Source organism: Microcebus murinus, chromosome 8 (genome assembly GCF_040939455.1).
Source record: "Microcebus murinus isolate Inina chromosome 8, M.murinus_Inina_mat1.0, whole genome shotgun sequence".
Lineage (NCBI taxonomy): Eukaryota > Metazoa > Chordata > Mammalia > Primates > Cheirogaleidae > Microcebus > Microcebus murinus.
Genome location: NC_134111.1, coordinates 74,943,656 through 74,964,204, shown reverse-complemented (window position 1 = coordinate 74,964,204; position 20,549 = coordinate 74,943,656). Strand labels below are relative to the sequence as shown.

The window sequence follows — 20,549 nt, the reverse complement described above, 5'->3', positions numbered from 1 at the left end:
GCGAAAATCTACCTATAATTTTTGACTCCTCCAAAACTTAACTACTACTAATAGCCTACTGTTGATTGGAACCTTGCTGACAACTTAAACAGTTGATTAATGCATATTTTGTATGTTATATATATTATGTACTATATTTTTATAATAAAATAAGCCAGAGAAAGGAAAATGTTACTAAGAAAATCATAAGGAAGAGAAAATATATTTACTATTCATTAGGTGGAAGTGAATCATCATCCAGGTCTTCATCCTTGTTGTGTTCATGTTGAGTAGGCTGAGAAGGAGGAGAAAGGGGAGGGGTTAGTCTTGCTGTCTCAGGGGTGGCAGAGGCAGAAGTGGTAGAGAAGGTTGAAGGTGAGGTAGGAGATACAGGCACACTTGCTGTAACTTCTATTGAAAAAAATCTGCATGTACCCACACAGTTCACATGTTATTAAGAGTCAACTGTATTTTAAAATTTCATTCTGTTTTTCTCCCTTGTTTTAAATGGTTATCATAGAAATTATACTATGTAAGCTTATCAAATCCAATGTTTAACAATACCTTTATCCTCCTGGGCAAAGCAAGGCTCTTAGAAACTTTAATTCTATTTATCACCCTCAACTAATGTGTCATTGTTGTCTTATGTTTGCTGTATTTTTTAATCATCTGAACTGTAATTTGTATTTATTTAATTTACTCTATATTTGTTTCGTTTACCTGCACATTTGCCACTTTAACCTTCTTTACAGCTCAGATCATCCTACTCAGATCACTTACCTTCTGTCTAAACTGTTTATTTTAAGATTTTTTCCTATGAGAGTCAATTGGTGACATATTTAGTTTTTGTTTGCCTGAAAATGTCTTTATTTTATTCTCATTCTTGAATGGTATTTTTATTGATTATAGAATTATAAGTTTGCAGTTATTTTCTGAAGTATCATCCCACTATCTCCTTGTTTCCATATTGTTGAAAAGAAATCACTTGTCAGTCTGTCACCATTGAAAATAATGTATCTTTTTCTGTGTGTATGTGTGTGTCTGTATGTGTTGTGTTTTTTTTTTTTCTTTTTTCTAATTTCACTCTGATGTGTCTGTATTTGGGTTTCTGTTTATTGTGTTGAGATTTATTGCTTAACCCTTTGCACTCGCTTGCTTTTTTCTTGATTCCTTTATTCTACTTGAGATTTAATTTTTAAAATACCCCAGATTTTACAAAGTGCGGCAGTAGAATAAAAAACTGGAGTTGCTTTTCATACAAATTTATTTATTTGGATTTTTTATATTTCAAATTTTTGATACATTCAAAGAGTAATTTTAATCTCTATAATTTTTGCTAACCGTGTCGAATCTCACTCGACATCTCAGTGCAAAGGGTTAAACTGGATTATTGATGCTCATCTGTTATGGAAAATTCTTAGCTATTATTTCTTCAAATACTGCCTCTCTGCTTCATTTTCTTTTTTTTTTTTACTTAGCCTTGCCTAAGCAAGACTTCAAAAAATTTGGTTACCAACTCATAACTGTTTCTCTCCACGGAAATCTTTAGTAAAAGGCGAAAGATTTATTCGTTTTGAAGAGAAACCAGAGTATAAAGCCATCAGCTTCATTTTCATGATTATTTTCTTTTCTGGAATTCTGATTAATATAGGTTAGATACTTTTTTTTAAATTTTTTTTATTTCGGCATATTATGGGGGTACAAATTTTAAGGTTTCATAAAGTGCCCCTCCCCCCCACCCACCCCAAGTCTGAGCTTCCAGCGTGACCATCTTCCTGATGGTGCACATCTCACTCATTATGTATGTATATACCCGCCCCCCACCCCCCTCCCACCTGCTCAATACCCAATTACTGTAGTTCCTATGTGTCCATTTAGGTACTGCTCAGTTAATACCAGTTTGCTGGTGAGTATATGTGGTGCTTGTTTTTCCATTCTTGGGATACTTCACTTAGTAGTATGGGTTCCAGCTCTAACCAGGAAAATATAAGATGTGCTATATCACCATTGTTTCTTAGAGCTGAATAGTACTCCATGGTATACATATACCACATTTTATTAATCCATTCTTGGATTGATGGGCATTTGGACTGTTTCCACAGCTTTGCAATTATGAATTGTGCTGCTATAAACATTCGGGTGCAGGTGTCTTTTTTGTACAGTGTCATTGGGTCTTTTGGGTAGATGCCCAGTAATGGGATTTCTGGATCAAATGGTAGATCCACTTGTATCGCCTTAAGGTATCTCCATATTGCTTTCCACAGAGGTTGAACTAGTTTGCAGTCCCACTAGCAGTGTAGGAGTGTTCCTCTCTCTCTGCATCCATGCCAACATTTATTGTTTGGAGACTTTTTGATAAAGGCCATTCTCACTGGAGTTAAGTGATATCTCATTGTGGTTTTGATTTGCATTTCCCTGATGATTAGAGATGTTGAGCATTTTTTCATATGTTTGTTGGCCATTCTTCTGTCTTCTTAGAAAAGTTTCTGTTCAAGTCTTTTGCCCACTTTTCAATAGGGTTATTTGATTTTTTCTTGCTGATTTTCGTGAGTTCTAAGTAAATTCTAGTTATCAGCCCCTTATCAGATGCGTAGGATGCAAAAATTTTCTCCCATTCTGTAGGTTGTCTGTTTACTTTCATGACTATTTCTTTGGCTGTGCAGAAGCTTTTCAGTTTGATCATGTCCCATTTATTTATTTTTGTTGCTGCTGTGATTGCCTTTGGGGACTTCTTCATAAACTCTTTGCCTAGGCCAATGTCTAGGAGAGTGTTTCCAACATTTTCCTCTAGAGTTCTAATAGTTTCATACCTTAGGTTGAAGTCTGTTATCCAGCGTGAGTTGATTTTTGTGAGAGGTGAAAGGTGTGGGTCCTGCTTTAGTCTTCTACAAGTGGCTATCCAGTTTTCCCTGCACCATTTATTGAAAAGGGATTCTTTTCCCCAGTATATGTTTTTGTCTGCTTTGTCAAAGATTAGATGGCTATATGAGGATGGTTTTATATCAGGATTCTCAGATCTGTTCCATTGGTCAATATTCCTATTTTTGTGCCAATACCAGATTGTTTTAATTACTACAGCTTTGTAGTATAGTTTGATATCTGGCATATTAATACCTCCCATTTCATTTTTGTTACCTAGGATTGCTTTTGATATTTTGGGTCTTGTCTGATTCCATACGAAGCATAAAATTATTTTTCTATATCTGTGAAGAATGCTGATGGGATCTTAATAGGTATTGCATTGAATCTGTAGATCAGTTTGGGTAGTATAGACATTTTAATGATGTTGAGTCTGCCGACCCACGAGCATGGTATGGATCTCCATCTGTTTACATCCTCTGCTATTTCTTTCTTCAGTGTTTCATAGTTCTCCCTGTAGAGGTCTTTTACCTCCTTGGTTACGTATATTCCTAGGTACTTTAATTTCTTTGTTGCTATTGTGAAGGGAATTGAGTCTTTGATTTGGTTCTCAATTAGATTGTTGTTGGCGTATATGAATGCCTCTGATTTCTGTGTATTGATTTTGTATCCTGAGACTTCACTAAACTCATTTATCAGTTCCAGGAGTTTCTTGGTTGAATCTTTGGGGTTTTCTAGATATAATATCATATCATCAGCAAACAGTGAAAGTTTGATCTCTTCTGCCCCTATTTGGATACCTTTACTTCCACTTTCCTGTCTGATTGCTCTAGCCAGGACTTCCAGCACTATGTTGAATAGAAATGGAGATAGTGGGCAGCCTTGTCTGGTTCCAGTTCGAAGTGGGAATGCTTTCAATTTTTCCCCATTCAGAACAAATTTCTAGAAACACACAGCCTCTCTAGACTCAACCAAGAAGAAATAGATTTCCTGAACAGACCAATCTCAAGAGCTGAAGTAGAAACAGCAATTAAAAATCTCCCTAAAAAGAAAAGTCCTGGTCCAGATGGTTTCACACCAGAATTTTACCACACCTACAAAGAAGAACTAATACCTATCTTGTAGAAACTATTCCACAATATCGAGAAGAACGAAAACCTCCCCGACACCTTTTATGAAGCAAATATTACTCTGATACCCAAACCAGGAAAGGATGCAACAAAAAGAGAAAACTACAGACCAATTTCCCTAATGAACATAGATGCAAAAATTTTCAACGAAATCCTAGCTAACCGAATCCCGACGCTTATCAAAAAAATAATCCATCACGACCAAGTGGGCTTCATCCCAGGGATGCAGGGATGGTTCAACATACGTAAATCTATAAATGCAATTTGCCACATAAACAGAAGCAAAAACAAAGACCACATGATTCTTTCAGTAGATGCAGAAAAAGCTTTCGACAAAATTCAACACCCCTTCATGATACGAACACTTAAGAAAATAGGCATAGAAGGAACATATCTAAATATGATTCAAGCCATATATGACAGACCCATACGTTAGATACTCTTATACTATCTTCCCTGTCTTTTAACCTTTTTAAAAAAATTTTCCTATCACTTTGTCTCTCTGCCTGGCATCATAAATAATTCATCTGATCTTTATTCTAGTTCATACTCTTAGGCTGCATCTAATCTGTGGAGAGTCCATGGAGTATTTTTATTCAATTATTTTAGTTTTCATTTCTGCAAGTTCTGTTTGGTTCTTTATTCAGGTTTGCTAAATCATTTGTTATAGTGTCCTGTGCCAGGAGTATATTTTTAGCTTATTTTGTATTCCTTTTAACATAATAAGCATAGATTTTAAAAATATTTAATATTTGAAGTTCTTGTGGGTCTATTTCTGCTGACTGTCATTCATAGTGCCTTGTTTCCTTGCTGACTTAGTTAATTTTGGCTGTTATTTTCTCATTTTCCTTGGAAAATTATTTGCGGAACTTCTTTGAGGTCTAGGATGAAAATAGCTGCTCCAAGGAAAATTTGTGTTTGCTTCAAAGGCACCTGAGACCATCACCAGTTTGGGAAAACTTTAAACTGAATTCTACTTGAGAGTTTTTTTTTAAATTTAAGTTTTTTGTTTATGTATGTTGTGGCAATATATATATATATAATATAAAGTTTACCATTCAAATCATTTTAGGAGTCTGGTTTGAAAGTTTTTATACCCTCCAGTAGATGTCGATGTAAACTTCGATTTCACTGAACAGGTTTTTGTTTGCAGCTTATTAACCAACTCCCCTTCCCCAGGTCTGCTCAGCAGTGCAACTTTCCTTGCAGCCTGTCATATAGGTGGGATGGGAGAAAGGTTTCTCTATTCACTGAAGCCAGAGTCCTTTGGATTCTTAGGTTTGTGGGAGGAGGGTTGGGCAAGGATCCTCTGTTAAAAGTCCTATGTCTTCTGTGGCTTTCAAAATCTCAAAAACTGCAGTTTCAGATCACCTGATTGGGAAGTGCCCTCTGGGCAAATGCAACTTCAGGGTCTACTTTATCTCTCTGAGAGTCTGCCAATACTTTGAGATTTATATGATTACTTGTTACTGTTTTATCAACCCTCTTATACTTTTAAGAAGATATTTTTAATATTTTATTCAGCATTTGTAGTTTTCTAGTGGACAGACTGGTTCTAATAACCTAGATCAGGCATCCTCAAACTATGGCCTGCGAGCCACATGCTGCTGCCTAGGACTGCCTGTCCTGCTTAGCAGCTGACTCATCCCGGGCCCACAGTGCACACTCTCCAACTGTCTGAGGGACAGTGAACTGGCCCTCTGTTTAAAAAGTTTGAGGACCCCTGACCTAGATGCCAAATTACTGAAAAACTGAGCCTGTCCTCTTAACTATTATACTATGCTAGGACAACGGGCTTGCATTACCTTTTCTTGTTTCTCAGGGGAAGACATTTACAAATATACTTTTAAGAAGTCTCAGACAGACTCTGATCTCAACCATGGGAAGAGACACCATAAAAGGACACCTAGAATCTTAGGAGTGGGAAAGCATGGGATTATTTTCAAATTAGCAAAAGAATGCATAAATTTTAAAGGTTACATAATAATGGCATTGTGGTACAGAGCTCAGGGTTGAGAGAGAGTGTCAAGTTCAGACAATGGTATACATTTTACCAAAATGTTAAAGAACAGAGACTGAAGAGGATATTAGATATCCTTTAATATTGGATATTTAGATAACCTGCATTTGATTAACTGGATTATTTGGATTTCATATTGGGTATTGGATTACTTTTGGTAATGTAATTTCAGTAGAGTATTGTGGGTAAACTTTTGTAGAGAGTTGTTAAATAAAAAAAGAATGTAGGCAAAGGATGTTTCAAAAAGACATAATTGATGTTAGACATAAACGGGATCTTGATTTTTATTGAAGCTGAAAAGTTATAAAGCTAATGACATACAAAATTGAATCATTAGGTATGCAAATAATATAGTTTATAATGTATTTATTCAGAAATTATATTTGAAATATAGACTGAAAATTTAATGTTTCTTTTCATATATATATTTTGATATTGAGGTTCCCAGACGTCATGATGATGAGCGGAATAATATTTACTTGGAACTAATGCACTATGACAGTATAAAAAAACATTCAGTCTTATTAGGGAGTGTTCAGGTACATCTTTATGAAGTAATTCAGGTATGTATCAAAATCATTTCTTTCACTTTGGTGTATCATGTTATCTAGTGGGTTGTCCAGTTTGTTGTTGTGATGGGCTTTTTTTTTTTGTCTATTATCAGCCTTTAAGCTCATGTGCTTAGGAAACAAAATCTCTCTCTGGCTTTCACACACACAAAAAAGTTGGTTTATAACAAAATGTTTTTAAAATTTATTTTCTAGAAAGTTAATGATACCTAAAAGACTAAGTGTAGGGTCTTTTGTTACTTAATTTTATTTATATATTATTTATTTTAATTTACAAATAAGAATTGTATATACCATGTTTCTCCAAAAATAAGACCTCCCCATAAAATAAGCCCTAGCAGGGTTTCTAAGCATTTGCGTAATATAAGCCCTACAGCGAAAATAAGACCTAGTGATGGGCGTGGCTACGCAGCGCATCTGCACAACCCATGCATTTCATCAGGGAGCGGTAAAGAACACTAGCAGCCCTTCTCATCTGCCCCATCGTGACAGCTACTATCCCAGAGGTGACCGGAAATGTGCCTGCAGCCCCACCAGCAAGGTTGGCTCCGCCTCTCAGGTCTCGGCCATCCTGTGCGTGCTGCAAGCTGAGGCTTTGAGGGGAAAGTCTCAGTGAAGTGAGGAGCTGGACGCTCCGCTTTAGGTATTGTGTGACACCAGGGGGAAGAAGGAAAGCTGTGGCTGCCATTTTACTATGATGATGTTCCAGAAGAAGACGATTTAATTATATTTGAATAAATGTAGATTGTTGTACCGTACTTAAAAAAAATAACACAGCCCCTGAAAATAAGCTCTAGTGTGTCTTCTTGAGGAAAACTAAATATAAGACACTGTCTTATTTTTGGAGAAACACGGTATTTATCATGTACAGTATGATGTTTTGAATTATGTATATATTGTGGAATGGCTAAATCAGGCTAAACATGTTTTATCATGTTTCTGAAATGTTTTAAGATGTGATTCAAACTGCAAAGTCTCTTAGTTGGCAGCACAAATTTCAGTTTAGTTCATTTATCCTTAGCTGGACTACTTATAGTTTGCTCTATGCATGCATCTTTTAGGGGTCAGCCAAAGCTTTGGGGAACATTTATACAAAGATTTTGCGGTTGCTTCTCTTTTGCTTTCTCCTTTCTAGGAGTCCTCCTCACTTTCTAGCAGCTGATTGTGTGGTTGCTCTGAACTCAGAGGAGAGAACTAATTGATTAGTGAGCAAGTATAAACAAATCTGAAGGATTTTCAGGAATATTTGTTATGACATACAGCAAGAATTCCCTCAAAAACTAATGGAGTTATATCAAAAGACACAAGAGCCAGATTGCAGGGACTCCTACTGGCCAGTTTCAGGATAATTTGAACATGAAAAAGATTATTACAATATTCAGAATAAAGAAAGATTCATGGCCAGGCGCAGTGGCTCACGCCTATAATCCTAGCTCTCTGGGAGGTGGAGGCAGGCGGATCGTTTGAGTTCAGGAGTTCGAAACCAACCTGAGCAAGAGTGAGACCCCGTCTCTACTATAAATAGAAAGAAATTAATTGGCCACCTAATATATATAGAAAAAATTAGCTGGGCATGGTGGCGCATGCCTGTAGTCCCAGCTACTCTGGAGGCTGAGGCAGCAGGATTGCTTGAGCCCAGGAGCTTGAGGTTGCTGTGAGCTAGGCTGATGCCATGGCACTCACTCTAGCCTGGACAACAAAGTGAGACTCTGTCTCAAAAAAAAACAAAACAAAAATCACCATTATTCCACGATTCTAAATAACATTTTGTTTTACAGAATTTCTTTCCAATTTTTCTTGTAAACAAAAGCAGAAAAATAGAAAATATAAAAGACTCATTCATATTCTAGAATTGAAAATACAATTATCTGAAATTAAAATTCACTTGATAGACTTAGCAGAGTGGAGATGCCAGAGGAAAGGCTATTTTTTTCTTATTAATCTTTTTAAAATTTATATGACTACTTAAAGCAAAAATTATAACCTTATATGTGAGGTTTATAATGTTTAGATATGTAATGCATATAACACCCATAGCCTAAAGCTTAGGGAGAGATGGGGTTTAAAGGACCTATATAATTGCAAGGTTTTTGCATTTTCTCTGAAGTGTGGTACATTGTTAATGCAATAAAGTTGAAGTCTCTATGTTGCTGCCTAGTTCCATCTACTGCCTCTTCCCCTCTCCCCAAGAAAAGATAGTGATTATCCTAAACTTAGAATTTATTATTCCTTGCTTTTTTCATAGCTATACTACTTATGTACAGTTATGAAAATGTTATCATTTTGTTTCTAAACATAGTATTTTTCTAATATTAATACACTTAATTTTATTAGCTAGTGTTCATTTTTTTGCTATTATGTACTATTCCATGTGGGGGTATTCCTCTATTTGCCTATAAATTATTTTTTAGCTACTTATTTATTTATATTTAATTGACAGATAATAATTGTGTATATTTATAAAGTACAGTGTCATATTTTTATCTATGTATACATTGTAAAAAGATTTAATCAAGCTAATTAATATATCTATCACCTCACAACTTATTTTTTTGTAATGAAAATGTTGAAAATCTATTTTTTGAAGCAATTTTGAATTATACATTATCATTAGCTATAGTTACTAGGCAGTGCAATAGATCACTGGAACTTAGCCATGCAACTTGCCTGATGCACAGTAGAGCCAAATTTGGGGCATAGGAGCCAAATAGCTCTCTGCCGCACATTGAAACTCACCAGAGGGAACTGAGTGAAAGCTTAGAACTCAGTAGATTTGGATGAGATGCATATTCAAGCTGAGCATTTTAGTTGGCTCCGATGAAAAGACTCTGTGGGGCAGATCTTAGTGGGACCTCCAGAAAGAACTCGAAGACATTCATAATAGTTAAAAGTATGGTTGGAAGTTTACTTATATGTGAGGAACATTTTCTTTGATCAAAAGCAAAGACAGTTTATATAAGAGAAGGAAAAAAAGACAGTTTTGGAACAATGAGGTATTTCCCCACTCCCTCTTTGAGAACAGAGAAGTTATCAAGGGTAAGAAGCTATAAACAGTAGGTTTACAGAATTATTAAGGAAATTAATTTCAAGTATTTGTGGATTTTCTGAGAAATCTTATGATTTTATGTGAAGAACATGTATAATTTGCTAATTCTGTGTCATGACTACCATTGTACTACCGTGTTTCCTCGAAAATAAGACAGGGTCTTATATTTATTTTTCCTTAACCCTAGGGCTTATTTTCAGGGAATGTGTTATTTTTTTTAAGTACAGTACAACAATCTACATTTATTCAAATATAGTTAAGTCATCTTCTTCTGGAACAGCATCATAACTCTCCAAACCCCGAATTCCATCCTGAATTTCTTGTGACTCTATTTCCTTTAGAACCATTGGCCCCAATCTCTCATGTCAAGCAATAGAGCTCTCATGGGGCAAATGAGAAGGGCTGCTCGTCTTCTTTACCGCTCCACGACGAAATGCATGGGTTGTGCAGATACGCTGCGTAGCCACGCCCATCACCAGGTCTTATTTTCGGGGTAGGGCTTATATTGCACAAGTGCTTAGAAATCCTGCTAGGGTTTATTTTATGGGTAGGTCTTATTTTCGGGGAAACACGGTACCATCTAAGTTATTTCTCTCATAATGTCTCACCAGGAACTGAGAAGAGATATAGGTCCTGGAGGAATGCAGGGGATGTGTGAACCAGGTGCCAAAGTTTTCACTAAATCAGGATTAGTAACCTTAATGTGTGAAAGACAATCAAATCGCCAGATAGCATAAGGCTTAAAAGAGGAAAACGTTTTATACCTGCATGAAATAATACGATCTGTAAGGAATAGAGTGTGGAGTGGAGGATGATATTCAACTTCCTGACCTTGCGGTATTTAGGCTTTTGGAGACCAAACACCTTCACTTGAGGGATTTGTAAGGGAAGCAGAATATCCCCAGTGGTAAGCCAGGTCTCAGGGAAAGCAGAGAGTAGAAGGAATGTTTAGAGATGTAAGGTTGTTTGTTAACCATGTCATTGAGAGTAGGGGAAAATGCTGGGAAGATATTGGATTGGTGAGATATTGGATTGGTGGAATGACAGACAGCAGAGATGACCACAGATGGTGATCAAGGATATCAAAGGTTTACCTAGTTTAAAGGATCTTAGCAGTCCCTCAGAGATGAGAGAGAGGTACTCTCAGGTAGGAATCAGCTTATCATGTAGATCTTTGTTTAACCTTTCAAAAAGAATGTGGGTTTGGCGCATTTTCTAAGACTTTTAAAAAGGGGAACTGTAACTAGCAGGAACATTTTTGTTTAAAACATAAACGTTGGCCTGGTGTGGTGGCTCACACCTGTAATCCTAGCACTCTGGGAGGCCGAGGCTATAGGATCGCTCAAGGTCATGAGTTCGAAATCAGCTTGAGCAAGAGTGAGACCCTGTCTCTACTAAAAATAGAAAAAAATTAATTGGACAATTAAAAATATATAGAAAAAATTAGTTGGGCATGGTGGCACATGCCTGTAGTCCCAGCTACTCGGGAGGCTGAGGCAAGAGGATCACCTGAGCCCAGGAGTATGAGGTTGCTGTGAGCTAGGCTGATGCCACACACTCTAGCCGGGGCAACAGAGTGAGACTCTGTCTCAAAATAAATAAATAAATAAAACATAAATGTAAATATTAACATTTATTTCTGTTACTTGTACCTGGAATTTTAATTTTCTTCTTCTGAACATTCCTTATGTGTTTATATTTTAGCTATTAGTTTCATGTGTGCATTTGAAAAATCATTACCTGATCTTTTTACTATAATATGGTTTAGATAATATATAGGTATATACGTAAGTGATTCTATATTTAAGAATTTTATTATTACTTTTTTCTAGAAAGGGTGCTTTACTGAAGAATTTCAAGTGTTGAACAAAAACATAGTAAGAACTTTATTGACACTTCCTAAGTTTTGTGCACATGTAATATTTTCTTAACAGTTCATGTAACTTTAATATTATTTGTAGCCTACATCTTTTTATTCGTTTTTGTTACCCTACCTGTCACTGTTTGAATTAGAAATGTACTAAATAGAAAGTATAATATTTGCTCACAAATATCTTCACATCCCTTTCTTTAAGCTACTATCTTACTGCTAAATAGTGATAAAGAAAATAAGAATTCTTTGGTAAGAGAGAAAAATGCCTCTGGATGCATAGCCTCAGGAGCCTCACTTTGCTAAATTGAAAAAGTATTATTTTTCTTCTTGAGGAGTTTCTAAAGAATTGATTCCAGTTCTTATTCTAAGTTATTTTCAGGGGGTTAAAATTATTAGCCTGATTAATTGACCTTCTTTCTATTCAGAGAGAATTCTGTTGACAATGGCCCAAACAGGGACAAGGAACATAAAAAAACAGAATGATGGACCTTTGAGGTTATTATCTCTCATGCCCTCCTTTATTTCACACATAAGCAATCTTTGGTTCAGAGAGTGAAATTACTTGTCTAAGACAAAATTTTATCTCAAAATGGGAGTGGAGGTGAGAGGAGTGTGAGTAAATAATTTAAAAATATATACATGTATATGAATATATATGTATATATGTCTGTATCTCAGTGTAATCCTATTAATAATTATAAGTTGATAGTTTCCATATTTTAATCATATAATATTACTTAACTTTAACACAGAAGGTTTTAACATTTTAGGAACTCAATAGATTCTTCTATACGAATTCCTTGTGTAAATGCTTTTATTTAAAATCAGGAGATTCATACTTTGGCATTTCTAACTTATAGACTTGTAAAGTAAAAATATCACTTGCTGTCATTTCTTCATCGAAATGTCATTCCAATCAAATAGTAAAATAAATTTGCCACACGTTTAGTTTATTTGCAGGTTGGAGGTGGAATTTATGTTCTCCTATGGAAACTTTGGCTATGGATTTTCACATCAGGTTCGTTCCCTTCTATTCTAAAATTATTCTCCTATAGCTCTTTGGTCAGATCAGCCTCTTCTGAGCCTCTATTTTATCCAGTTTGATAAATTCTTTAAAATAAATATTTTTAAAAGAATGCTACTCCACCTTCTGACCTTGAGGCATGCAGGCTTTTCTTCACCCTAAAGAAAATGAGACTTTACCATTATTTATTTATACATTTTAAAATAATAATCTTTTATTCAAAATGTCTTTATTATAAAGCTTGCTTTTATTTGCATGTATACATACATGTTGATGTAATAAAACAAAATTATTTTAAGTATTCAAGAAGTTAATGTGGATTTTCGTGTCTAAAAATATTTATTAAAAATGGAATCATTGATTTTATTCAGATAATATTTTATGCTCTGACCCTCTATGCTCCTTTCTTCCATGTTTATTTCAATATCTGGTGTTATTTTAACTCACCTTGATTCAAGAGAGTAATCCCCATAGAAGATATCTTCCTGGCTTTGACTTGCCCCTTTTAATTCACTACCATATATCCATGTTGCCATGAACATTTTTGTGTACTAACCTGTGTCCTTTTATTTCATTATGTCTTTAGGTTAGATTCATAGAAAGGAAAGTATTGTCCAAAACAATGACCTTTCCAAGGAATTATTCTAGAAAAGTTCCACCAATATATACTCTCACCAGGTGTTTGAAAAAACTCTGGATATCCCTGGGTATTACAACAGTTTGAGGGCATTAAAAAATCCAGTCCCATTAATGCTGCTCTCATGTAGGGAGAATGACCTTTATACTTTGCATGTAATCTTTCATTTCCAGTTTTTGCTACTTTTTTTTTTTTTTTTTTACAGTCTTGGGTGTTTTTTAATTAGGAATTGAAAGTGAATACATCAGTCTTACTAAATGAGCCTATTGCTATGTTAACTGAGAAATCCCTGTAGTATGTTTTTAAATTTTGCCTGTAATACATTATAATGATTTTTAATACATTTTGAATCAGAAATAATATACATATGAAAGGCACAGGGAACAAGCTTTTATTTTTTTCCTTCTCTGCTTTGATTTTTTTTGTTTTTTTTTTTTGAGACAGGGTCTCACTCTGTTGCCCTAGCTAGAGTGCAGTGGTATCATCAAAGCTCACGGCAACCTCAAACTACTGGGCTCAAGCGATCCTTCTGCCTCAGCATCCTGAGCAGCTAGGACTACAGGCGCTCACCACCACACCCACTTAATTTTTTCTATTTTTAGTGGAGATGGAGTCTTACTCTTGCTCAGGCTGGTCTGAAACTCTTGACCTCAAGTGATCCTCCTGCCTTGGTCTCCCAGAATGTTAGGATTACAGGTGTGAGCCATCATACCCGGTCTCTGCTTTGATGTTTTTTTCTTTTTCTTCTGCCTGTCTTCTTTATTTCTTATCATGAATTAGGCCTTATAGGGACCCCTAATTGTTTACTCTTTTTTGTGACAGTCATGGCTTATGAGTACCAACTTCAGAGGTAGGTTTTGTATCTGAACCTAAGTATAACATGTAACAATAGCCATTTTTAAGCAGAAACATCCTTTTCAGATAAAACTGGGCAAATATCATTTTATGTAGGTGGAATCTACTAAAAACAAGAAACAAAGCTATTGTATGGAGAAGAATTGTATACATAATAAAAGTTCAAAGTAAAACTTGATTTTATGTCTATGAACCTTTGGCTGATATAGTCCGCTATTTACCTATCATGATACTATAAAAAGAGCTCTGCATTGGGGTCAGGTAAAGCTACATTCAAATTCTGACTTTCACCTATTGTGTAACCTTGAACAAATTACTTATTTTCAGTATCATCTGTGAAATAGACAGTTATCTACTGTGTAGATTTTTAAAGTTAAAATATAATTATATTATTATATTTTTAAATATAATTAAAGTTAATTATATTTAATTATATGAATATAATTAAAGTTAAAAATGCTTGGCAAATATTTAGTACTAATAAATATTAGTTTTTTCTTTCCTTTCTTCATTTCTTTTCTCCTTACATATGTCACTTAAGACCTATTCCATAGACCTGGCGTATTAATAGTATTAGAGTGAAATGTAATTGTAACTAAACAGTGTTAAAATATATTTATATTTTTTTCAGTTAAAACCATTTCAGAAAAGTACTGAGCCATCTATGTTTATGAATACTACACCACCTCCAGAAAGAAAAGATCCTGTAACGTAAGTATTTTAAGTCTCGTTAATATGGTCAGATCATGTGGCATTTTAAAAAATTTAATCCACCTGATGTTTTGGTTATTTTAAGAAGCCCCCAGGACATGGCCAGGATAGGCTAGACTCCAAGGTGAAAAGAGCAGTGAATTGTTTTGCATAGTAAGATAGGAGAAATTTTGAACTTCTGAGTATAACCCTTTCAGAAAGAGGTAAAAAGGTCTGGAGATAAGAAAAAGAGGAGAGGGAATGCCAAATTCATGGGTGAAGGAGGGAGGGAAAGGGTAACCTAATGAGAAAAGTTGGCTAGGGAGATATTTCTTTTGGGAAAAAAGGTGAGGGACTTAAAGATCAGAGTGTTTGATAGTTGACAATTTTCTGTTCTGCAGTACGGTAATGTTACCTTTACCTTCACACCACTCCAATTGTTACTTCACCAATTATCAGTAAAAGGTCTATGGTAAAAAAAAATGTCATAAGTAAACCAAAAGTAACTTAAAATATTGTATGCCAATCAATCCTGAAATTCCAACAATAAGAATAAATTAAAGAAAAATGAGCTCTTGAGAAATAGATTTAATCTATAGTGTAAGAATAAGAATAAGAAATGGAAAGAGTTGAAATGGTGTTCAGGAAATTAGGTATAGGATGAGAAATTGTGTTCTGAAGTGCTTATTTTTCTGTAGTCTCACCAATAGTGGATATTATCATTAAAATACACTTTAACCATTTGATATTGATGATTTATTGAAATAGTAAAGTTGAATTTTTTTCTGATGTTTATTGACTTTTTTTCCTTCTCCATCCATTAATTAAATAAACATTTATTGACTGACTGCTATATCCCCAAGGCATTGCAAATACTAAGACAAATGGAGCCTGGTCCTTGCCCTCATGTGGCTCATGGTTTAATGCAAAGGTTACATGTAAAACAAAAAAATTATTACAATGCAAATGGAATAAGAGCCCTCCTACAGCCAAACATAAAGAACTGTGGGACAGCCAAGGAGCTTCTAATTCTTCTCAGAGGAGTTGAGGGGGGGAATAGTATTATCAAGTAAAGTTCCACGAAAGAAAGTGTTTGAAGTGAGACTTGAAAAAATGGTAATAGTGCATGTGACTGATTTTGGAGCAGTGAGGTGACATATTCCCCAGAGGACACATTTGTAAAAGCAGGGAGCTATGAGAGACCATGTTGTGTTAGAGAATAGTGAGTTGTTAGCTGCGAGTGGCTAAGATTATAGGAGCAAGAAGGGAGCAATGGGGGATGAGCTGGAGGAGTAAGCAGGGCAAGATAGGGTGATTAAGTGTTCAGGCTCTGGAGCCAGACTGCATGGGCTCACATTCTGGCTCTGCCAGGTACCAGCTGTGTGACCTTGGGCAAGTTATTTAGGCTTTTTGTACTTCATCTATTGAATGGGATAAAAATAAAAACTACCCTGTTGAATTACTATATTGATTAAATAAGTTACATATAAAGCACTTAGAACATGGTAGCAAATTGTAAAATGCTTAATTAGCTGTTAGCTACTTATACAAGTAATAAATATTTTATCGTCACCATCATCATCATTGTAGGTTTATGCTTCTTATATGTGAGTAAATTTTACTCCTCTGAGTCCTCAGGAATGTGCTACACTCCAAAAGAGCTATTTGAGTTTTCTAATTTACACAGTTTTCTAATTACACAGAAATTGGAGAACATGTGTAGGAATGGATATTAAGAGTATAGGATAATGGTGGAAGGAAAATAAAGTTGGATCAGGCTGAATTTATTGATATAGCCTCACTATTTTTTTGCATTTAATATTGTAGCTTGGGGAGTTAAAGAGGGCTCTAACAACTTGTTTAGTTGGATGGCTGAAACATCAAACAAAAGGTGGCCCACAGTTAGTTAGAAGTGCCAGATTAATGTAGAGGAAGGAATTCAAAGGCTTAGGGAAATTATAATATTAAAATGGATTTGCCACTTAAGATCTGCTCACCTTTCCTGGGAGGGTCCAGAAAACACACATTTTATCATGACTGTGAGAAGTGAATTTGTAAAGGATGCCCTGGCATTCTTGAAGAGCTGTGTGATTGTTCTTCTCTGTGGGTCAGACATTGCAATCAGAACTGCAGTCACTGAATTAGAAAACTTAAATGCAGTGGGAATAACTGGATCCCAGGGTGGCAGGAGCCAAGTGCAGGGATTCAACTGTCAAAGGCAAAGTGGCTGTGGTTACCATAACAGACAGTAGGGTCAAAGCAGCAATCAGTATAGTCTTAGCAGGGCAAACCTATGATGTTGACTAATTGATCACGATGTCCTAGAAGTGAATAGATAGGGAGGCTGTTAAATTTTTACTTGATCTAAGTAGATTTACTTAGATCTACTTGATCTAAGTAGATTTTTACTTGATGTAAGCAGAAAAGTTCTAAGTTGAGTGAGCATAAGTATAACACACATCATAATAGCAGAGAGTCATGGCTCTTCATTCAATTCCCAGACTTGAGCCAGTTTACAAACCCAGATTTCCTTGAATGATGGGGAGGTCAGGTCCCTCACAGAAGGACCCTCATGTACTTCTAAAAACCTATACTATTTGTCTTTCTCCCAGACTTTCTCAAAAGGATCTATGGCCTTTTACCATGGTAACTGTGCACTGGGGAAAAGGGAACAATCAGAGCTTTTGGGGACTACTAGACACATTGCTCTGTAATGACACTAATTTCAGAAGACCCTTAATGTCACTCTGGTCCAGCAATCAGAATAGGGACTTATGGAGCTCAAGTGATAAATAGAATTTTAGCACAAGTCCATCTTGTGCTAAAGTTGGCCCCTTGGGTCTCTGAACCCATCCTGTGGTTATTTCCCAGTTTTGGAATGCATAATTAGAATAGATATATACTCAGTAGCTGGCAGAATCCTCACATTGGTTCCTTTATCTGTGGAATGAAATCTATTATGGTGGGAAAAGGTAAGAGGAAGCCACTAGAACTCCCTCCATCCAGGAAAATAGTAAGCAAAAAACAATACCTCATGGAGGGATTACAGAGATTAGTGTCACCATTAAGGACTTGAGAGACACAGGGATGGTGATTCCCACTGCATCTCCATTCAACTCCCCTATTTGGCCTGTGAGAAAGACAGATGGATGTTAGAGAATGACAGTGGATTATGGCGAGCTTAACCAGGTGGTGACTGCAATTGCAGCTGCTGTATCAGATGTGGTCTCATTGCTTGTGCAATTAACATTTCCCCTGTTATCTGGCATGTAGCTATGAATCTGGCAAGTGCTCATTTCTCCATACCTGTTACTAATAATAACGACCATCATGAGCAGTTTGCTTTCATCTGGAAAGGCAAACATTATATTTTCACTGGCCTAACTTGGGTATATCAATCTCGAACCCTGTGTTGTAATTTAGCTCCCAGGGATCTTGATCGCCTCTTCCTTCTATAATATATCACAGTAGTCTATTATATTGATGACATTATGCTGATTGGACCTAGTGAGCAAGAAGTAGTAACTACTCTGGACTTATTGGTAAGACATTTTTATATCAGAGAGTGAGAAATAAATCTGACAAAAATTCAGGGCCTTCTACTTCAGTGAGATTTCTAGGGGTCCAGTGGTGTGGGTGGTATGAGATATCCCTTTTTGGTAAAGGATGGGTTGTTGAATCTGACTTCTCCTATAACAAAAAAAGAGATACAACTCCTAGTAGACCCTTTCAGATTTTGGAGGTAACCTATTCCTCATTTGGGTGTCTTAATCTGGCCTATTTACTGAGGAACTCAAAAAGTTTCTAGTTTTGAGGGAGGCCCAGAACAAGAGAAGGCTCTGTAATAGGTCCAGGCTACCATGCAAGCTGCTCTGCCACTTGGGCCATATGATCCAACAGATCTAATGATATCTGAAATATCAGTGGCAGAAGAAATACTCTTTGGAGCCTTTGACAGGCTCCTATAGGTGACTTGCAATAAAGGCCATTAGGATTTTGGAGCAAAGCCCTGCTCTTCTGTGCAGATAACTACTCTGCTTTTGAGAAACAGCTTTGGCCTGTTACTGGGCTTAGAGACTGAATGTTTAACCATAGGCTGCCAAGTTGCCATGCAACCTGAGCTGTCCACCATGAACTGGGTGTTATCTGACCTACCAAGCCATAAACTGGGCATGCAACCAAGCCATAAAACTGGGCATGCATAGCAGTACTCCATCATCAAATGGAAATGGTATTATGTGATCAAGCCTGCTCTTACTCTGGATATAGATTTGCCTTTTCTACATGCAATACTTCTGCTAAAACTACTATCCATGGACTTACAGAATGCCTACTCATTATCATAGTATTCCACACGGCATTACTTCTGACCAAGTAACTCGCTTCACAACCAAAGAAGTACATAAGTGGGCCCATGATCACGAAATTAATTGGTCTTAACCATGTTCTCCATTATCCTGAAGCAGCTGGATAGAACTGTGGAATGGCCAGCCTTTTGAAGACTCAGTGATAGCTCCAGCTAGGTGGCACTTGCAGAGCTGGAGCAAGGTTCTCCAGAAGGCTGTATATGCTCTGAATCAGTGACCAATATATTGTGCTTTCTTCTCCCATAACCAGGATTCAGGGGTCCATAAATCAAGATGGGAAAGGGAGTTGTACCACTCCCTATTACTCCTAATGATCTTGTAACAAAATTTTTGCTTCCTTTTCCTGCAACTTTATCTTCTTCTGGGCTAGAAGTCTTAGTTCTAAAGGGAGGAATGCTTCTACTAGGACATGCAACGATTCCTCTTAATTGGAAGTTATAACTGCCACCTTGCCACTCTGGGTTCCTCATGCCTCTGAATCAACAGGTAAAGAAGGGAATTACTGCACTGGTTGGGTGATTGATACTAACAACCAAGGGGAAATTGAACTGTTATTGCACAATGGAAGTAAAGAAGAATGTATCTGGACTATAGGAGATCCCTTGGGCATCTCTTAATATTACCATCCCTTGTGATTAAGGTTTCAACGGAAAACTACAACAGTCCAATCTAGGTAGGACTACTCATGGCCTAGACACTTAAGGAATGAAAGTTTGGATCATGCCATCAGGTAAAGATCTATGACCAGCTGAGGTTAATGCTGAAAGCAAAGGAAATACTGAATGGGTAGAGGAAGAAGGTAGTTATAAATGCAGGCTATTGACCATGTGACCAATTTCAGAAACAAGGATTATAATTGTCATGAGTATTTTCTCCTTATGTTGTTATTAATACATATTTTTGTGTGTGTGTATGTGCAAAGATCTTTGTTTTATTTATTTATTTATTTTTTTGAGACAGAGTCTCACTCTGTTGCCCAGGCTATAGTGCCATGGCATCAACCTAGCTCACAGCAACCTCAAACTCCTGGGCTCAAGCAATCCTCCTGCCTCAGCCTCCCAAGTAGCTGGGACTACAGGCATGCGCCACCATTCCCGGCTAATTTTTTTATATATATATTTTTAGTTGTCCAGCTAATTTCTTTCTATTTTTTTTAGTAGAGACAGGATCTCGCTTTTGATCAGGCTGGTCTTGAACTCCAGAGCTCAAATGATCCTCTAGCCTCGGCCTCCTAAAGGGCTAGGATTATAGGCATGAGCCACCACGCCCAGCCAAGATCTTTGTTTTCTTCCCTCTCTTATCCCCTTATGTAACATAAGATGTATTGAAGTTATATCATATTATTTAAGTATTATTAACTTTACATCACAATATTTATATTTTGGGATATTAAGGAGAAAAGTAAACATCACTCAAGAACTTTATCTTCTTTTCTGGGAAAGGAGTTAGTGTGTTTTGGGTTGTATGCAGGATAGTTGTGTAACGTTAGGTGGAACAAAG

General features: G+C 36.3%; 1 protein-coding gene and 1 non-coding gene across 4 annotated transcripts in view; one reads left to right on the top strand and one right to left on the bottom strand.

The window, feature by feature from the left end:
• CATSPERT (catsper channel auxiliary subunit tau) overlaps positions 1–20,549 on the top strand; it is a 185,603-nt gene that overhangs the window by 21,797 nt on the left and 143,257 nt on the right. For all 3 annotated transcript variants that reach the window (XM_076005813.1, XM_012738994.3, XM_012738993.3), the window contains exons 5-8: positions 6,429–6,551; positions 11,436–11,480; positions 12,426–12,494; positions 14,624–14,703. In XM_076005813.1, the coding sequence (XP_075861928.1) occupies positions 6,429–6,551; positions 11,436–11,480; positions 12,426–12,494; positions 14,624–14,703 (317 nt within the window). The remainder of the gene's footprint in view (positions 1–6,428; positions 6,552–11,435; positions 11,481–12,425; positions 12,495–14,623; positions 14,704–20,549) is intronic.
• Positions 1,456–1,572, bottom strand: LOC142872804 (U5 spliceosomal RNA). The gene has a single exon (XR_012920890.1). It is a non-coding gene; the product is annotated as a U5 spliceosomal RNA (small nuclear RNA).